The 16,707-nt window shown below is 58.9% G+C and overlaps 1 protein-coding gene across 1 annotated transcript in view; it reads right to left on the bottom strand.

The window, feature by feature from the left end:
* Positions 1–1,642: 1,642 nt before the first annotated feature.
* FAM53B (family with sequence similarity 53 member B) overlaps positions 1,643–16,707 on the bottom strand; it is a 72,286-nt gene continuing 57,221 nt past the window's right edge. Inside the window, exon 4 of the mRNA XM_036103083.2 lies at positions 1,643–5,795. Coding sequence (XP_035958976.2) covers positions 5,427–5,795 — 369 coding nt within the window. The 3' untranslated portion in view covers positions 1,643–5,426. The remainder of the gene's footprint in view (positions 5,796–16,707) is intronic.

Genomic DNA, 16,707 nt, shown 5'->3' with positions numbered 1-16,707 from the left:
CCTGGGGGCTCGTGGCGCCACCTCCCACCTCGGCGTGATTATCCCGAGGGCGTCCCTTCCTCTCTCTCAAAAGTTCCCCATTTAGATGGTAAATATATTGGTATAAAAAGAAACCAAAAGTCACTCAGAGTCTGACCTCTGTTACTGTTGAGGGGCATTTCCTTTCGGCCTTCTTTCCAGGAGGAATGTTTTTAACACTCTCTGGACCGTCCAAGTCCGCTGTGGTGCTGGAGGTTTGGGGCACGGACTCTCGTGTAAGCCCCGCAGGTGTTCCAACCTGCCCACGGCCGCAGAAGCCGCTCGGTCAGTGCGCTGCCTACCATCGGGTGCAGGCGTGGGCCGGCCCGGCGCCGGGGTCCGCAGACCCGCAGCCGGACCTGTCAGACGGCGGAGGCCGCGTGCCGCCCCGCAGGCCAGGCGCCAGTGCCCAGGGCAGAGTCCTGCTTTCGAGCAAATCTGTAGGCACAGCGGCTCGGGGGGCAGTGTCCTTCCCCTGCCACTGGGGGAGGCACAGGGTGGGCAGCGGGGTGGCCATGGCTGGGCCCAGGCCGAGCTGGAGGCTGGGGCCCAGCCGGGGACCGCCGCTGAGGGGGGCTGGACGTCTGTCTAGGGCCGCTTGCGCGGGGAACAGGAGGCAGAGTCCCCGGGTCCCTGGGCCTTGGCCATGCAAGGATGCCTAGGGAGGGGCTGAGGGGCTCCCCACCCCCCCAGGATTCAGCCACAGCAGCCTTGCGTCACCTGGGGCGTGAATTCGGTGTTCTGCACCATCCTGGAACGGGGGCTGCTGAAAAGAAACCCAACGCACAAGAAGCGTCCAAACACAGTGCTTTGGGGCCTCATGCCCGGAGGGGCATCCTCAGCACCTAGTGGATGTTCGAGGCGAAAACTCTGTGGTCCGACTTTGTGAGCAAACGCTGGGCTAGAAATTTAAACAAGCCTCTCAAGCCTGTCCTCAAGGCTGCAAATGTCCTGACTCTCCGGAGCTTGGTTAGCCAGGCGGCGGTGATCTAGAGGGCCAGGCCCAGGGACCGTGTGCCCCGGAGCCCACTGTGGGTCCGGCTGGGAGCACGGGCCCCCCCGGCCCCGGGCGGGAGCAGTGCAAGTGGGAGCCACACTGCCCTGGTGGGGGACGCGCCTAGCCGGGAGGGGGGTGGGCTGCAGGGCGCCAGGCCAGGCCTTCCGTGGGGCACACAGCGCTGCGGAGGGCCCCGCCGGTGACTCGTGCAGGCTCTGCGGACGGCGGACTCCTCTACCACGCCTGACTCGGAGGTCACACGTAGCAGGCGTCTCCGCTCTGCCGTCCGGGGGTCCCTGGCTCCCGGCTGGAGGGAGGGGCTGGGCCCCTCCACCTGCAGACACGCACCCGTGTGCGCACACGCATCGCTCTGGGGGCCGGGCGGCTCGGACCGTGCTCTAGAAGGGCTCCCCCGTGACCAGCCCTCCTGCTCACAGTGGCTCGCTCCACCTCCCGCCTCCGGGCCTCGGGACAGCTCTGAGATGTCTGCCCGCCCCGTCTTACAGACCCGACCCCGAGGCTCGGAGGGGACAGAAGGGCCCGGACTCTGCCCCCCGCCAACCCAGAGCTACTGCTCCCATGGACGGAGCGGGGGAGCCGACAGACCACACAGCAGGCTCCCAGAGGCTGGGTACTGAACCAGGAAGCTTTATTTACACCAGTAAGAGTAACAAGCAAATTCCTGAGAGACTAGAGCGGCTCTGGTGCAGGACAGTCATGGCCCGCGCGGGAGGCCAGGCAGCCGCGGGCGGAGGGGGCAGCGCGGGCCCAACGCGACTCGCTCCGGCCGCCTCACTTCTGCAGCCCCCGCGTCAGCCCACGCGCTGTCCCCGAGCCCGGGACATCTCCCCCACGCACTGAAAACACAACTTGTTTGCCAAAGAGACTATGCTAGAAGATCAGACTATCCTACCTAGGCTACGGGATCTCTGCTGTGGTCTGGGTGGGGGGTTTTCACGATCTTTTCTCTTCTTTTCTCTTTAAAGATGAGGCCATGTTTTCTCTGACTGGAGCCAATGGGAGGGGTGTGACCAACTGCGCGGATGTGGCAAGATGCGGCGTCACTACCTTTGGGGGGGGCAGAGCGGCCGGCCGAGCCCCGGGCCCTGGGGCACTGCTCACGCCCAGGGCCCAGGCCCGAAGCGGTCATCGTTCGGGGAACGGCCCCAAGGCCACGGACAGCACGTGACTCTAAGCTCACGGGCAGACACGGAGGCTCAGGCCGGGCCCTCGGCAGAGCGCCCAGGGCTGGGTCTGAAATACCACGGAAGCTCGCTCAGAGCGGCGGTGCCCCGAACGCCCCCCCCGGCCCCCCCGCCCCCGGGCAGCCTCAGCCGGAGCAGGGAGCTCGCACACCACCCCTGCACTAGGAGACCCATCTGAACATTTGGGTTTGTTTCCTTTTCAGTGTGGACCTTTCCTTTATTTAAATTCTCTTTGCGCGTACGAATTCACAAAACTTTCCTGCTACAAACATTTTGATGACAAGTAAGGCTTTCCGAGAATGAAAATCTATGGATGATCGGCACAAGCGCCCCCGTGGCCCGGATGTTGTGTCTGCCCGCGGGCCCCGCACCGGGCCCGGCCTCCACCGCGAGTAAGGCAAGAGGGTTTGTGGTAAACGGTGAGGCTACGGCCCTGACCCCGGCCCCGCCCGGCCCCTGCGGGCAGACAGCGGCTCCGGTCAGTCCTGCGGCCATAGAACATGCTCCTTCTGGAATAGGTAGGGATGCGCGCGACAGGGACTCTCCTCCCCACCCCGCTCTCCTGGAGCCACGACTCTGCGTTTGTCCTTCAGGGTCGCAGGCAGGCAGGCGGCTTGGTTCAGCCCTCCCTCCTGGCTCGGAACATCCTGGGTCTCCCTTCAGAGGCAGGAGCTCCCGGGCATCCCCTAGGAGGGGCAGGGCCTGGACGACGGTGGGGCTCCTGCACAGTGAGCCTGCCAGCCCGCCCACGGCCGCACGGGGACAGTCACGCGCGGTCAGAGGGAGCCCCTGGGTGAGCCTCCCTCCAAGAGCCTCCAGACCAGAAGTCCTGGTGTCAGCAGGGCGGAGCACGGATATGCCTCCCTGGACGGTGGGGTGGCACCTGCCACATGGGGTCGGCGCTCTCCAATCAAAGGTGAACATGAAACGACCGAAGGGCATTTCTTTCTCTGAGCAGAAGGGACAATGGCCATCCTCTTCCCCCACTGCTGCTGCTGGGGGCTTGGGCTAGGAGCTTCAGTGGGAGTGAGGACAGCAAAGAGGGGCCTGAGGATGCTGGAGGGCCAAACTCTGCCTTGGGCTGGGGTACCTTCTGCCTGAAAGTGCCCTGGGACTGGGTTTGTGGGTCGATGGGACCAGCTTGGGAGGCGGCAGGAAGACTTGGCCTTCCTTGCCACCAGGCCTGAGAAGGGGGGAGATTGCCGGGCAGGGTCTGAAGGCAGGTCACCTGCCCCATAGCCCTGTGACACACACCCACTACCGTGTGCCTCCCCAGGTGACTCTGAGGAGAGGCTGCTGGGGGTCACCGCTTAGGCCCCTCTGGCTCAGCTCTCGGTCCCTCTCTGTGGCCTGGACCAGGAGATGGGGCCCCGCCTCTCCTTCCACAGGAAGGACTGCTTTAGAGGCCACTGTGGCCACTCTTGGTGTGGGCTGGGTGCCAGGACTGCCCACCCCAGGCTTTCTGAAGACACGAGGCACCAGTGTGTGCTCCAAATTCATAATGCTGCCAGACGTCACCCAACAACGACCCCAGCCTCCTCCGGGTCTGTTCTAAGAAGACATGTCCTCCATGACCCATTGTGTGGGGATCAGGCAAGATGGCAGGTCTACCCAGAGCCACCAGCTCCCTGCTTTGTCTCTCCAGGGCCCTGAGGGGACGTGCCTTTGGTGGGAGCCACGGAAGGGTAACTGGTTCCGGCCCCAGGACCTGCCATGTGCCCACACAACCACGATGCTATCCGACCTGAGGCTTTGAACACAATCTGGGAGGGCCATGGAGTTGAGATTTTCTCTACAAGCATCTGATGGTTGATTTTTAAGAAACACCACCCTATAAATCAGAACTTGAGCACCACGCTTTTGATCGGGTAAAACAGTGAAGGTGTAAGAGTTTCCCAAACAGGGTCCTTCTTTTGGGGAAAGAGGGTGAGAACCATTCGTACTTACGCTGTGGAAGAGAGGCGTTCGCTGTCCACAAAAAATGAGCAAAAGCAAAGAGACTACGAACGTGCCTTTGTTACGTGTCAGCAAACTCAAGAGAACACACCAGTTATTTTTAGCCCCACGGGGAAAGGACCCAATTGCTACTGTCTGCCGAAGACGCCAAGTTCGCTACAAGCCAGACTCCAAGAGAGCAGAGCCCGTGTGGGGTGTCTGCCAGTCGGGCTTCCTGAGAGCGAAACCTCAGGGGGTCGGGAGGGGCGTTGGTGGGGGGGGCGGGGAGTCCGCAGGGGTGCAAGGAGCTGGGGACGCAGCGGTAGGCACCCTGCTCCCCCGGCTGACCAGCAGGGGTGCTCGTCTGGAGGTGGACGGTACACGCAGATTAAAGCCCGCAGTCCCACCGACCAGCGCGAATGTGCTTAGAATACTGCGGGGGCCTTGCGGGCCCCCCCGAGCAGCCAACAGACCTCCTCCACCCCCGAAATGTGCACAGGGCCTGGGTGCGTGTACCTGCTCACAGCTCCTGCCTCCTGAGGGCATTTTCAAGAGGTTGCCTGTTACTGGTGACCTCTCCCCACTCACCGGAATCAAGCTAATCACTCAGTGACAGGTTCGCCAGAGAATGGCCACCATGTGCCAACCCTGCCCAAGCGGCAAGTAGTTCTGTCTTTTCGGCCAACAGATCCACCCACGTCTACCCAACGCAGACGCCCCTAACGAGCAGCCCAAGCTGTTCCCCAGGCCCCCAGAGTTCCGACATGGAGAGCCCCCGGCACCCCAGGGCCTCTGTATCCCGCACTTGGAATTAAGGCCAAACGGTTCTGATGTTACTACAGAGGAAAGCGTCTCCCGAACCTTCCCAAGCCTGAAGCAGGGAGACCTGGGAGAGAAGGCACGGAATACAACGGAGTGAAAGAAGCTGTGAGGCCGACCCCCCGAAATGAACCTGAGCAGGAGGCCGGGTGGACCTGAGCACAAGCCCGCCCCCAGCAGCCCCGCCGGCAGTCGCGCGCCGGGCAGCAGGCCCTGTGGGACCCCAGCGAGGCACCCAGCGGAGGGGGTGGCCGGCCAGGAACAGGGGGAAGGGGCCCAGACCGGGAAGCTGCTGTCGGGCTCCGGGGGCGCGATGGCCGCGGCCGCCGTGCCGGGGAGGGGCGGGCGGGCAGGCGGGCCAGCCTCTCCGGGGGCCACTGCGCTCGCTCGCCGGCACCCACCGCCCCCAGGGAGCGCAAGTCAGGCCCGGGACGGGGGCTCCCCACCGCCCCTCAGTTGTTCTCTATCTGTTCGATGTCCAACTCGCCGTCCAGGGAGCAGGGGCTGTTGCCGGCTGCCCCGCGGTCCCGCCAGGCCGAGGCCGGCCCCCAACTCCTGGCACAGCCCTCGGCCAGGGCGCAGCCGCCCGACTCCTCACAGCACTGCTCCTCCTTGCAGGCCAGCTGGTCGTCGAAGGCCGGGGGCAGAGGCTCGGGGACCGGGGTCCCGGCGGGGGTCCTGCCCCCCAGGCTGGAGGCCGAGGCCGAGAGCAAGGCGGTCCAGGACCTGGTGCTGCTGACGTGGAGGGCGAAGGGGCTGTGCGGGCTGCACTCCTCCATCCCCGCGCTCAGGCAGCTGAGGCTGCTGAAGGTCTGACAGTTCTGTGGGGAGACAGACACACCGGTCACTGAGGGTCCCATGCCCGTCCCGAACCCAAGGGCCGCACGCTGCAGACGGCTGGCTGCAGCCCCTGGGGCTATGTGGCGATGGGTCCGCTGGGCAGTGGCAGCCCACCGGAGCCCGGCCTCCTCCATCATCTGGGCAAGAAGAGGGGCCATCGGCAGGTCGGCAGGAAGAAATCTGCCCCAGTCAATGAACACTGGGTTAACAGACGCAAAATCCAGTGACCCACAAATTAGGAAAGGGCCCGAGCTTGGCGCCGCCCGGTCGAAGGGAAGCTGCGGTAGGAAGGCCGGGCTCCGAATCCTGCGCAGACCACCCTTCTAAGCGGTGGGCTGACAGAAACGCACCACCTCCCTTCAGCGGGCAATTTCGCTTCTAGAATTTCCATCTACAGAAAACACTTCAGGATGCATGCAAAAAATCAGCAAAATGACGACTCTTTGTCATACTGTTGAGTTGAAATGAAGCACAGGTAATCCGAATCCCCCATGATAACAGTTCCATAAAGCATGTCTTTTCAGACAAGGGGAGGCGAAGGCTCTGCGGCCTTAGAAAGAACACTGCCGGAGTGAATTTCCAGACCGAAGGGAAACCTCATCAGGCTGCAGAGCTGCACAGAGGGGTCTAAGGCCCACCGACCCCCTCACCATGACCGGGAGTGGGAGATGGGGCCAGGAGGGTAGCGCTGACATCCCAGCCATCCAGAGAGCTGCTTCCCATGTGAGCCTGAGCCCCGCCTGGAGACACCGATTCTCTAGTGAGGGTCAGGCCCCTGTGCCCTCAACAGGCACTCGGTGGTGGATGTCGCAGCTCTGCAGGTGGGAGGCTGGGGGCCTCAGGCAGCTGGGGGCCTCAGGCAGACCCCTCAGTCACCCTGGCCTCGGCTGCCTCACCTGTTAAGAGGCAAATAACGGTCCCTACCTTTCTGTAGGGCTCTTTGAGGGCCCAGTGGGAAATGGTGGCTGCCCACCAAGTGCTGCCTCTGTGTGGGGCCAGCCTGGGGAAGGAGGCAGCCGGGGGCCTCCCTGAGTGGCAGGCGCAGCTCATACAGGACCCAAGCGTGCTTGGGGACACCCGTTCTAGAGAGGGGGCAGGCCCAGCACTGTGCACAAATGGCTTAGGTTAAACGCCTGCTTTCACAACAGAGCAAAAATCGGGACAGAAGGTTGTGACGGCTAGGGGTGCCCACAGCCTCGCCCTGGGGACCCCCCCACAGGACCAGCAGCAATGCCGTCCCTTTCAAAGGGGACCCGAGGGGAGAGATGTGCTGGAGGACAGAAGAGAGGCCTTTGGGCTCCGGCTGCTTCCCCGCAAGCAGACAGCACGCACGGGGGAGCGGGGCGGGGACCTGGAGTGCCGAGGTCACAGGCCCGTCCCGAGGGCCCTGGTCCTTTCGCAGGCTGCGGTGTTCACAGGTCACTCTGAAATAAAGATGACCACCAGCTGTCACGGCAAACAGGCTGCTGAAACAGGCTCAGCAAACGGAGAAGAAAAGCCGCTCTCTCTGGACGAAGGTGGCTATGCCGTCGTGTGCACGCTCATTGTTCCTGAACACTCCAGAGCAAACTGGTCTCATGGGTTTGCTTTTCTTGGAATCTTTTGATTAACTGAGAAAGGTGAAGGCTGTGGGGCTGGCCGGCTCTGGGAGAGAGCACTAGGATTGAAGAGAGAAGGGCCGGGCCACCGATGAGACCTGCGAGGCTGGCCCAGGCCTGGCAGAAGCCCAGGTCATGGCCCCGGCAGCCTGGCGGCCCTCCAGTCCCCCGGTCCGGGGCCACCGTGGGGTTCAGCAAGGCCTCCGTCTGCACAGTACACATTCCGTTCCCCACCACAGTGGAGGGCTGGAGGCGGCTCCCAGATCAGAACACGACCTGACTCTTGGCAGGTAGAGGCCCCAGACGCCCCCAATGGGAGGGTCTCTGGGGCCCCTTCTGCCTCCCAGCCACTCTCTTATCCTGCCTAGACCTGAGCCAGGACGTGAGAAGGTGGGCGGATGGCCTTGCCTGGACAGGGTCGTCAACCCTCCACATCAGCCTGTGTCCCCGGCTGCCCTGGGCAGGAAGTGTCGTGGAGCCCTGGTGCCCGGGGAGCCCGATCCGGCACCCCCACGCGGCTGAGCAGTCAGCCTCTTCGCCCTAGAGGAGCTGTGGTCTGCTGTGAGTGGCGACATGAGTCCTGTTATAAAATAATAATGTCCATCGCTTCTCGGCCTTTTGGCTAAGATCAAGTATAAAATAATAATGTCCAACGTAAGCCAGATGTGCTACGAAGGGGTCACAGGGAATGCCCCTGGGGATCAGCCACGTCTGTTCACCCCGGGGTGCGGGACCCCCGCCGCGAGCTCTAACACGGCAACAGTGGGAAGCGCGGTACAAAGCTGAGCGGGAACCGCTCCCGAGCCTGCATTCCCCTTCCCCGGCTGCTCAGACGGCCCCACCCAGACCGACCTCGGGGGTTAAAGGAGCAGGTGGGTGGGGGTGGAGGGCTGTGTCTGGGCACTAATCATGTTAAACATTAGCCACACCGGCAGCAGGACGCTGGGGACCCCAGTTTGCTGGGACCCTCCTGCTTTTGCCTGAAGTATTCCCTGAAGAGAGCTGAGGTCAGACAGGCTATCCCAGACCTGGACTCTGCCACCAGTGAGTACCAAGGCTTCAGACAAGACCCTCTAAGCTATGGACCTCAGCCCACCTGCCAAATAAGGGGTGGCCCCAGGTGCAGCTGTCTGGAATAACTGGGTCCTTTCTGCTTTGCAGCAGGACAAGAAGCTGCCAGGTCTGGTTGGTGAATGTTGTCACAAGCAGACCCCAGGCTGTCACTGAACCCCACCCCCCCAGAAGTCCTCAAAGGCACCTGCTCCTTGACTGCAAAGCCAATGTCACCTTGAAAACTTTGTTGACTCAAAACTCAGCCGTTTCAGCCAGAGGAAAAACCAAGACCAGCCTGCTGAATGCCCCAGCTGGTGGCAAGCCCCACCTGCCAGGGAGGAATGTGACCGACACAATGGGGCAGTGTGTGTCCCGCCCAGACTCCATCCCCGGGTGAGCCTACCCCGCGCCGACACCCAGGGCCTAGGGCTACCCGGTGCCCACCACGCCCTGGGGACAGGGTCCTGCCTAGCCTCTCCTGGCAGCTCACCCTCCCCAGAAGCCCAGCTCCCGCAGAACACTGCTCGGGCCTGCTGGAGGCCCGGAAGCCTGCGTGCCCTCAAAAATGTCTGGGGAAAGCTGCTAACGAGTTCAAAGCACCACGTGAACACATCATTCCATGGTGAAATGGTTGCTCCAGGACAAACAGTCCCCCACCCCAAACTCTGCTCTCCTGAGGCCCAGCCCTGGCCCAGGGATGGGCCACCCACTTGGGCACAGGCCCGCTCAGGTAACCAAGATCAGAAGGAGCCATCGTTGTGGCCTCAGGCTAGTGGCTGAAAACATTGTTCAGCACCCCAGTCCTAGAGTCTGGGGTGACTTCCAAAAGGAGCCCCTAAATGTCAAGATGTTCCCATCAGACCCGCCAGACCTCAGCTCTAGCCAGCACATTCCAGCCCACCCCAACCGTACCCCCGGGCTTTCCCAGTCAGGAGCAACAAGCCCCCCTTCCACATTCCTACATCCTCCTGGGTGGGAGGCCCTTGGCCCAGCCCTGGGGACAGAGACAAAAGTCCTCACCTTCCGCAGTGCACCCCCAGAGGAAGTCTGTGTGGTCCTCCTTGAGGACGGAGGCCCATCAGACCCTGAGCAGCGACAGCACCTCAAGAGCCAGGCCCAGCTCCCTTCTCTATGCCCAGTCTCCCCCACCCACACTGAAGGGTCCAGGAAGGTCACAGTCCCTCCAGATGGAGGCACCTGTGCCTGGGGCTGCAAGCTAAAAAAATACCCCCCTCCCCCGGAAACTCAAGTTAACTCAACAGACCCTCAGCCCCATCTTGCTGCACGTGCCAACTTGGGCCCACAAGCTCCTGCCCTCCTCTAGTGTTATTGCTCTGAGGTCAGCCCGGAGAAGCACAAGGGAGGGAATCCAGAATCGTCTACTAGCTGAATTGCACCACAGGCTTAATCAATGAAGACACAGAGCATAAAGCTGGGGGTAGGGAAACAACACACTTCCCCCGAGAAGAGCTCGGGGATGCCAGAGTCCCCCTGGAGGAAGGGGTGGAGGCAGCCCACAGACAAGGACAAGGGTCCCCTTTCTCCTGACTGTCCTACCCTAAAGGGGGCAGGCTGTTCTCCTCGTTCCCGTCTCCCTGGGCACCCGCCCCCCCACCCCCATGCCCTGAACCTAGCACGTGTGGTGGAGCAGCTCGGGAGGGAGCTTCTGGAGTTGGAGGAACTGGGCCCACGTCGGACTCCTCCACGGCTGACTTTCCAGAACAGCAATGCAGGTCCTGGCCAGAGGCGGACTGCTCAGTCCCGCAGGAGCCCGGCAGCCGGGAGCCAGCCATCTGCTGTTTGCTGGGGCCCCTCTCCTTGGACGTCCTGCGTCCTGAGCGTGGTGCCCCCACAGAGCTGCCCTTAGCATCGAACTGAGACAAGACATGCCCCCCCACCCCCGAGGCACACCCCTTCCCAGACAAGAGCTGTGGCAGAGCCCTCCACTCCGGCTTTGGCCGCTGGTCTTCTAGACAAGCACACTTGGCTTTTCCTCCATTGAAGGCTGTCCCCCCTCTTTTCCATCCAACTTTACAAATCTCTTCATGTTACACATTTTGAGGGAGGTACCTGCAGTACAAAGTTGGGCATAAAGAAGCCCAACTCACAAGTCAGGACGGTCAGACCCGGTACCGTCCTGGCCTGAGCTGCCTGGAGCCTTGCAGCTGCTCTGCTGGAAGTCGCTGGGCCCAGGGCTCTGGCCAGGCAGAGGCATTTCCTCCCCAAACACTGTGACGAGAACAGAACTCTCCAAGTATCAAGAGAACACCAGGCCACGAGAATGGCTAGCGGCCTGGAAATTTTCTAAGTCTCATTTATGCTGGAAGTTGGCACAGAAACAACCAAGAAGAGAAGACATGAGGTTTCCTGGGGTGGGTCTTATTTTTTGTTGTTGGTTTTTTTTTTTAGTATCTCAGAGAAGAGAGAAAGGTCCCAGCACACGCTGGGCCGAACGTGAATCCCTCTCTGGCAAATGTGAATTTGCGTGAAGGCCAGCTCTCTCCGAGGAAGCCCCTGGGGCCCGAGGAGTCAGGTGCGGGGGCTGCTTCTCCCAAGGCTGCCCTGGGTCAGCGCTGTGGGGGGTCGTGGGGACAGGCCGGGGCTGGAGATGGCGGCCGCCAGGGGGCTCGGCCCTGTACGGGCTGGCCCCCGCTCTGGGCACCTCGTCACCACGCCCCTGCCACAGCCCAGCCCCACTTCCTGCACGGGGCGGGTCAGCTGTCCGCCCAGGCCTGGGTCAACCCAGCCCACTTCTGTGCAATGCTTACCTTTGGACTCCACGAGAGGCAGCCTTTTTGAGCCTGGACTGTTTCTCCACCCACGGGAACAAGGGAGACCCAGATAGGCCCTGAAAAGGGGAGCCTCTGGGGCCCAGTGAGCCCTGCTGATTGGCACTGGCTACCCGGGGCTCTCCTCCAGATCACAGGTTCTAGAACCAAACAGCCCAGAGGGCCAGGGACTATCTTTGGGGCATAATGATGGCCCTGGGCAGTTACTAGGATGTCCCTGGCTTCCTGGGCCACCGCTTCCTCAACTTACTTCTGCGGAGTCCACAGTTTGCTGAGCACCTCTCTACCTGACCATCCGAAACCCAGCTTTGCCTCGCCCCCTCTGAAAGCCATCCGCGAGCCTGTGTGCACCATGCCTAGCCCTGAGCAAGTCCTGGCCCTCCACCCCACTGCCTGGCCCGGGCACCGGCTCACAATAGGCGCTCAGGGCAGCCTTGGGGGATGAGAAGGAAGGACCCACCTGGTTCGCCCCACTAGCTTGGCTGGTGTGCCCGTGCAGCCCGGAGGTCCCCAGGGTACGGTGGGCAAGAACAGGCCTTGGTGGCCCAGAGCCCGGCAAGCCCTCTGAATGGTGCCTCTCCCCTCCTCCACCAGGCCACACTGTGACAGACATGGTTTCTGCACCGGGCCCCCAGGGGGGCAGATGGCCTGCCTGGACACAGAAGGTGTGGAAGCCAATGCGAAAGGGCCTTCCAGCACTCAGGCAATCAGAAAACAAACATTCTGTTTCTGCGGCGTGCATCCCAGCCAGCACACACTCAGGACAGGACTTGTGAAACCACCTCGCTCTCGGGTTGGGGTAAGGAGAATTCCTTGCCTAACAAAAGTCCAGGGACCTTTCCAAAGCACACAAGGGCTCTGGCAGGGGGCCAAGGTTTAACAGGCTACTGGGATGCACGAGGTGTTGGGGGACGGCTTCTACAGCAACAGGATTGGGGGGCATGGAAGGGGGGCCCTCGGAGGGCATGGTGGGCATGGTTTCTGTCCAGCTGCCTGGAGCTGGGTGCTCTGAGGGCCACATCGGGGCACAGGGAGCCAGGACTACAGAATATCAGGGCCCTTGCAACTCCGTGTCTCTGTTCCAAATAGTGGCTTCCAGAGAAAGAGGATCCTTTTTGGAAAAATGAGTAAATTGTAAACCAGTTTAACAACTGTATTTGCAGACTGGCAGACTGAGGTCAAGACCAGGGATGAGACTTGCCCCCATTTGCACGGCTAGTTGATGTGCAACCAGACCTCTGACTTCCAGGCTGCGCTCAGGAGAACATCTGATCCTCAGGCAGGACGGTGACCCAGAAAGGGCTAGACAAGCCCGGGCTGGAATCCCAGCTCCCGTGTGCCCTCTGCGGGACCTTGGCAAATCATTAAACTTCTCAGTCTCAGTTTCTCATTTGTACCAGGAGGCTAAGAAGAGCCCCAAAGTCATAGCATTGTTTGGAGAACTGACTGCAATGAGAGCACCAAGGAGGCCAACGAAGGTGCTTGGCAAACCTGAGCTCCTCCCGCCCTCCCCCCTTCACCCCCCGCCACACTGTGCTCAGGCCCAGCGGGTGTGCCCAGGGCACTCTGGGGACACAGCACTGCACAGCGAAGGCGTCAGGGGGCTCAGCTTTTGGAACAGAATCTATACTACGGGTGGTCAAATCCAACTGCCCTTTTTTTTTTTAATTTTTATTTATTTGAGGGAGAGAGAGAGTGTGAGAGAGAGCACGAGAGCAGGGTGGGGGCAGAGGGAGAAGCAGACTCCCCATGGAGCAGGGAGCCTGATGCAGGACTTGATCCCAGGACTCTGGGATCATGACCTGAGCCGAAGGCAGACGCTTAACCGACTGAGCCACCCAGGCGCCCCCCAACTGCCCTTTTTAATCCAAACCTGCTTTCAGGAGCAAGAAGACACGGCAGTGACACAAAAGGTAAAATCTCTAGGAACAGAAACAGAAAAACTGGCAAAAATCATACGAAGAAAACCATCAAGAACATAAACGCAGGCTTGAACAAAACAGAATAACACAGTGTGTTGCAGACAGGAAGACTCAACCTCAAAAATTCTGTAAATTCTCCCCAAGTGAATTCCTAAGCTGAATACTATCCCAATCTAAAATATCAACGGCAGCCCCCCCACCATCTTCAAACAAAGTGATTCTCAAGTTTTTTTTTTTAAAAGATTTTATTTATTTATTTGAGAGAGAGAGAATGAGAGACAGAGAGCATGAGAGGGAGGAGAGTCAGAGGGAGAAGCAGACTCCCCACCGAGCAGGGAGCCCGATGCGGGACTCGATCCCGGGACTCCAGGATCATGACCTGAGCCGAAGGCAGTCGCTTAACCAACTGAGCCACCCAGGCGCCCGATTCTCAAGTTTTTAATGGGAAATAAACAGGAGAGATTAATCAGGAAAACTGTATGGAACAGTGAGGAGAGAGTCTCTACCAGATGCTAAGACATACAAGAAAGCCTTAATAACTAAGTACCCTACCACGTGAGGACACAGAGACTAAGAGACCCAGCTCAGTACACCATGCAGGTGGAATCTCAAAGCACAAAGCAAAAGATGGAATTCTCGTCGCTGGTGTTGAGATAAATAGGGGGCCATTAACAAAGAAAAAAGAAAAGTGGGCTCCACACTCATGCCATATACACGATAAAGTCCATCCACACGGACCAAAGATTGCAATATGAGCCCTAGAAACACGGGAGAATCCCTTTATAATCTTGGGATAAAGGGGCCTCTCTAAAACTCAACATCTAGACCCATAAAATAATAAATTTGATAAAAACACACACAGGTCAAAAAAATGCCACAAGCACTGGAGGGAATGTAAAATTGTACAGTCACTTTGGAAAACAGTCTGGCAGTTTCTCAAAATGTGAAACACAGAGTTACCACGCAACCCAGCAATTCCACCCCTAGGCACACACCCAAGAGAAACAAAGACATGTCCACACAGAAACGTGTGCACGGGTGTTCACAGTGACATCGGTCATCTTGTCCCCAAAGTGGAAACACCTGCACTGTCCACCAACCAGTGAACAGATCAGTAAGACGCAGTCTGTATGGACGACGGAATACTATCCAGCCACAGAAGGGAGAAGCCCTGACACCTGCTGCCACAGAAGGGACCTTGGAAACACCAAGCTGAGTGAAGAAGCCACGCAGAAGACCACGTGCCGCACGATCCCAGTTACACAGAAAGTCCAGAACGGGCGACTTTCAGTCCAGAGTGTCAAATACAGGTTGCCCAAGGTTGGGGGCGGCTGAGGGTGATGGGAACTGACTGGGGGATACGGGGCTTCTTTTGGGGGTGATGAAGTGTTTTAAGATGGGTTGCAGTGACCCACTGGCACACTGATGGGAATACAGAAATTCAGGAATATATCAAAACCACTAAACTTGTACACTTTAATTTTTTTTAAGATTTTATTTTTAATTTATTTTTTAAACGCATTTTTAATCTCTACACCCAACATGGGGCTCTAACTCACACCCCTGAGATCAAGAGTCACATGCCAGATGCCCCTGAACTTGTACACTTTAAATGAGTGAAGTGTACAGCATGTGAATTGTATCTCAATAAAGCTGCTAAAGAATGGCAAAAGCAAAGTCAAAGACAAAGAACAAATCAGAGATCAAGATCTGTAACTCATATCACAGGCAAAAACTAATCTCCCTAATACACCATTAAGAAGAAAAAGACCAATAACTCAACTTTTTTAGAAGGACGAATGAACACAGCTCAGGACATCCGAACAGCTTTCGAAAAGATGAAGAACAGGCTCGACTGCTAACAGAAAGGCGAACTGACACAGAGAGACCATATGTCTCCCATCCACTTGGCAAAACCCGAGTGTGACCAGTGTGTGTCGGTGGGGACACGGGCCACCTGCAGAACCCATGAGGGTGGGCGGCTCCTACAACGTCACCTGGGCCACATCCTCGAGGCGACACACACGTGCAGCCTGTGGCCCAGCACCCTCCTAGTGGAGTGCATCCCCCAGAGGATCCAGGGGCCCTGCAGCTCACCGCTGGACACGCCTGCTCAGGCTCGGGGGCCTGGCAGGGGGGCCTGGGAAAGACAGGCCACATCGACAGGGCGGAACACCTTGCAGCTCGTTTCTGACATGGAAACACCTCCAGGATCTGTCATGTAAGACAGTAAAGTGCAGAAAAGGAGATACAACAGTTATCTTTTGTGTAAGAGAGGAGAATAAAATAAGAAAATTCTTATTTGCTTCTGTTTACACAAAGGAGTTCTAGAAGGATCACAAGAAACCAAGTAGCAGTTAACCTGAAGGCAAGACTTTCCACTATTATTTTAATTTTTGAACAGGTGAAGGTACTATCAAAAATTACAGTACGTATGCGTGTGCGTGTGTGTTTATTTTAAGAGGAGGATACACACTAAGTTAGAAATTAAGAGAAGGATGATCCACAGGCCAAAATCTTATTCAAATGGTCACTTCCCTTTTCAAAAAAAGGAGGTCCCCCCCATCTCTCTATTAAATCATTTTGATGTTTCTCCATCAAATTTCTTTTTGACTTTCCTTCTTTCCTTACTGGTAGGAACGAGGCTTGTACATTTTTGAAAATTGCACTTTGCACAACCGTGCAGGAAAAAAAAAAAGCCCCTATCAGCCCTGAGTTCCTACACTTAATAATCACCAAATTAAATCTGAGGTTCATACAAGAACCGGATGTGAAAACATCAGGAAGTGCCAGCCCCGAACTGGCGAGTGGGCCACACACGTGCCAGACATCTGCGTGCGGGCAGGCAGCGCGCGGGCGTGCTCACCGGGCTGGTGGGCGCTTTCACGGAACACCGCTGGGTGGGGGGGGGATCCCTGGAAAACGTCTCACGGCCGCAGGGGTGCGCGTGGCTCCCTGCCACCCCGCCCAGCAGAGGCTGGTCTGGGGCTTCCTGCTCCATGGGGGAGCGCGGCCAGGGTTGGTGGGCAACCCCAAGGTGGGGTTGGGGGCTGCTGTGTGCCCCAAACCCTGGCTCTCCCGGAACAAGGCCCGTCTCTCGGATGCCGCCGACCCTGTGCAGTTGGGCCTGTGTCAGCCACTCGAGCAGCTGCCCAGCCCTGCCCGCAGGGGGCACTAGGAGGAGGCTGCGTGTTTGCCAGGAGGGGGTGGGGAGGAATGGCCCCTCGTGCCTGCGACAGCCCCGGCACCGAGTGAGGGGACCTGAGGACATTTGGGCCAGGCGTCCACGATCGTGGTGTGTGCGCTGGAGCCCCCCGTTTCCAGCTGCCATCATGTTTCTACATCTGGCAAAGAGAGGAGAAGCAGAGATGAAGTTCAAAGTGTCAAATTCAGCTGTACTTCCTTCCGATTTGGTAGGGGGAGAGCTCTTCTCCACCCCCACCCCCACCCCCCCACAATAAAATCTAAACCATGAGAAAGGTAAGCAAACACTGCAGGAACATGACTACCTGATTTATCCGCTGAAACAGG

The sequence above is a fragment of the Halichoerus grypus genome, chromosome 7 (genome assembly GCF_964656455.1).
Source record: "Halichoerus grypus chromosome 7, mHalGry1.hap1.1, whole genome shotgun sequence".
NCBI lineage: Eukaryota > Metazoa > Chordata > Mammalia > Carnivora > Phocidae > Halichoerus > Halichoerus grypus.
Note: the sequence above shows the minus strand (reverse complement) of the source record. Positions and strands in the feature narration are given on the sequence as shown.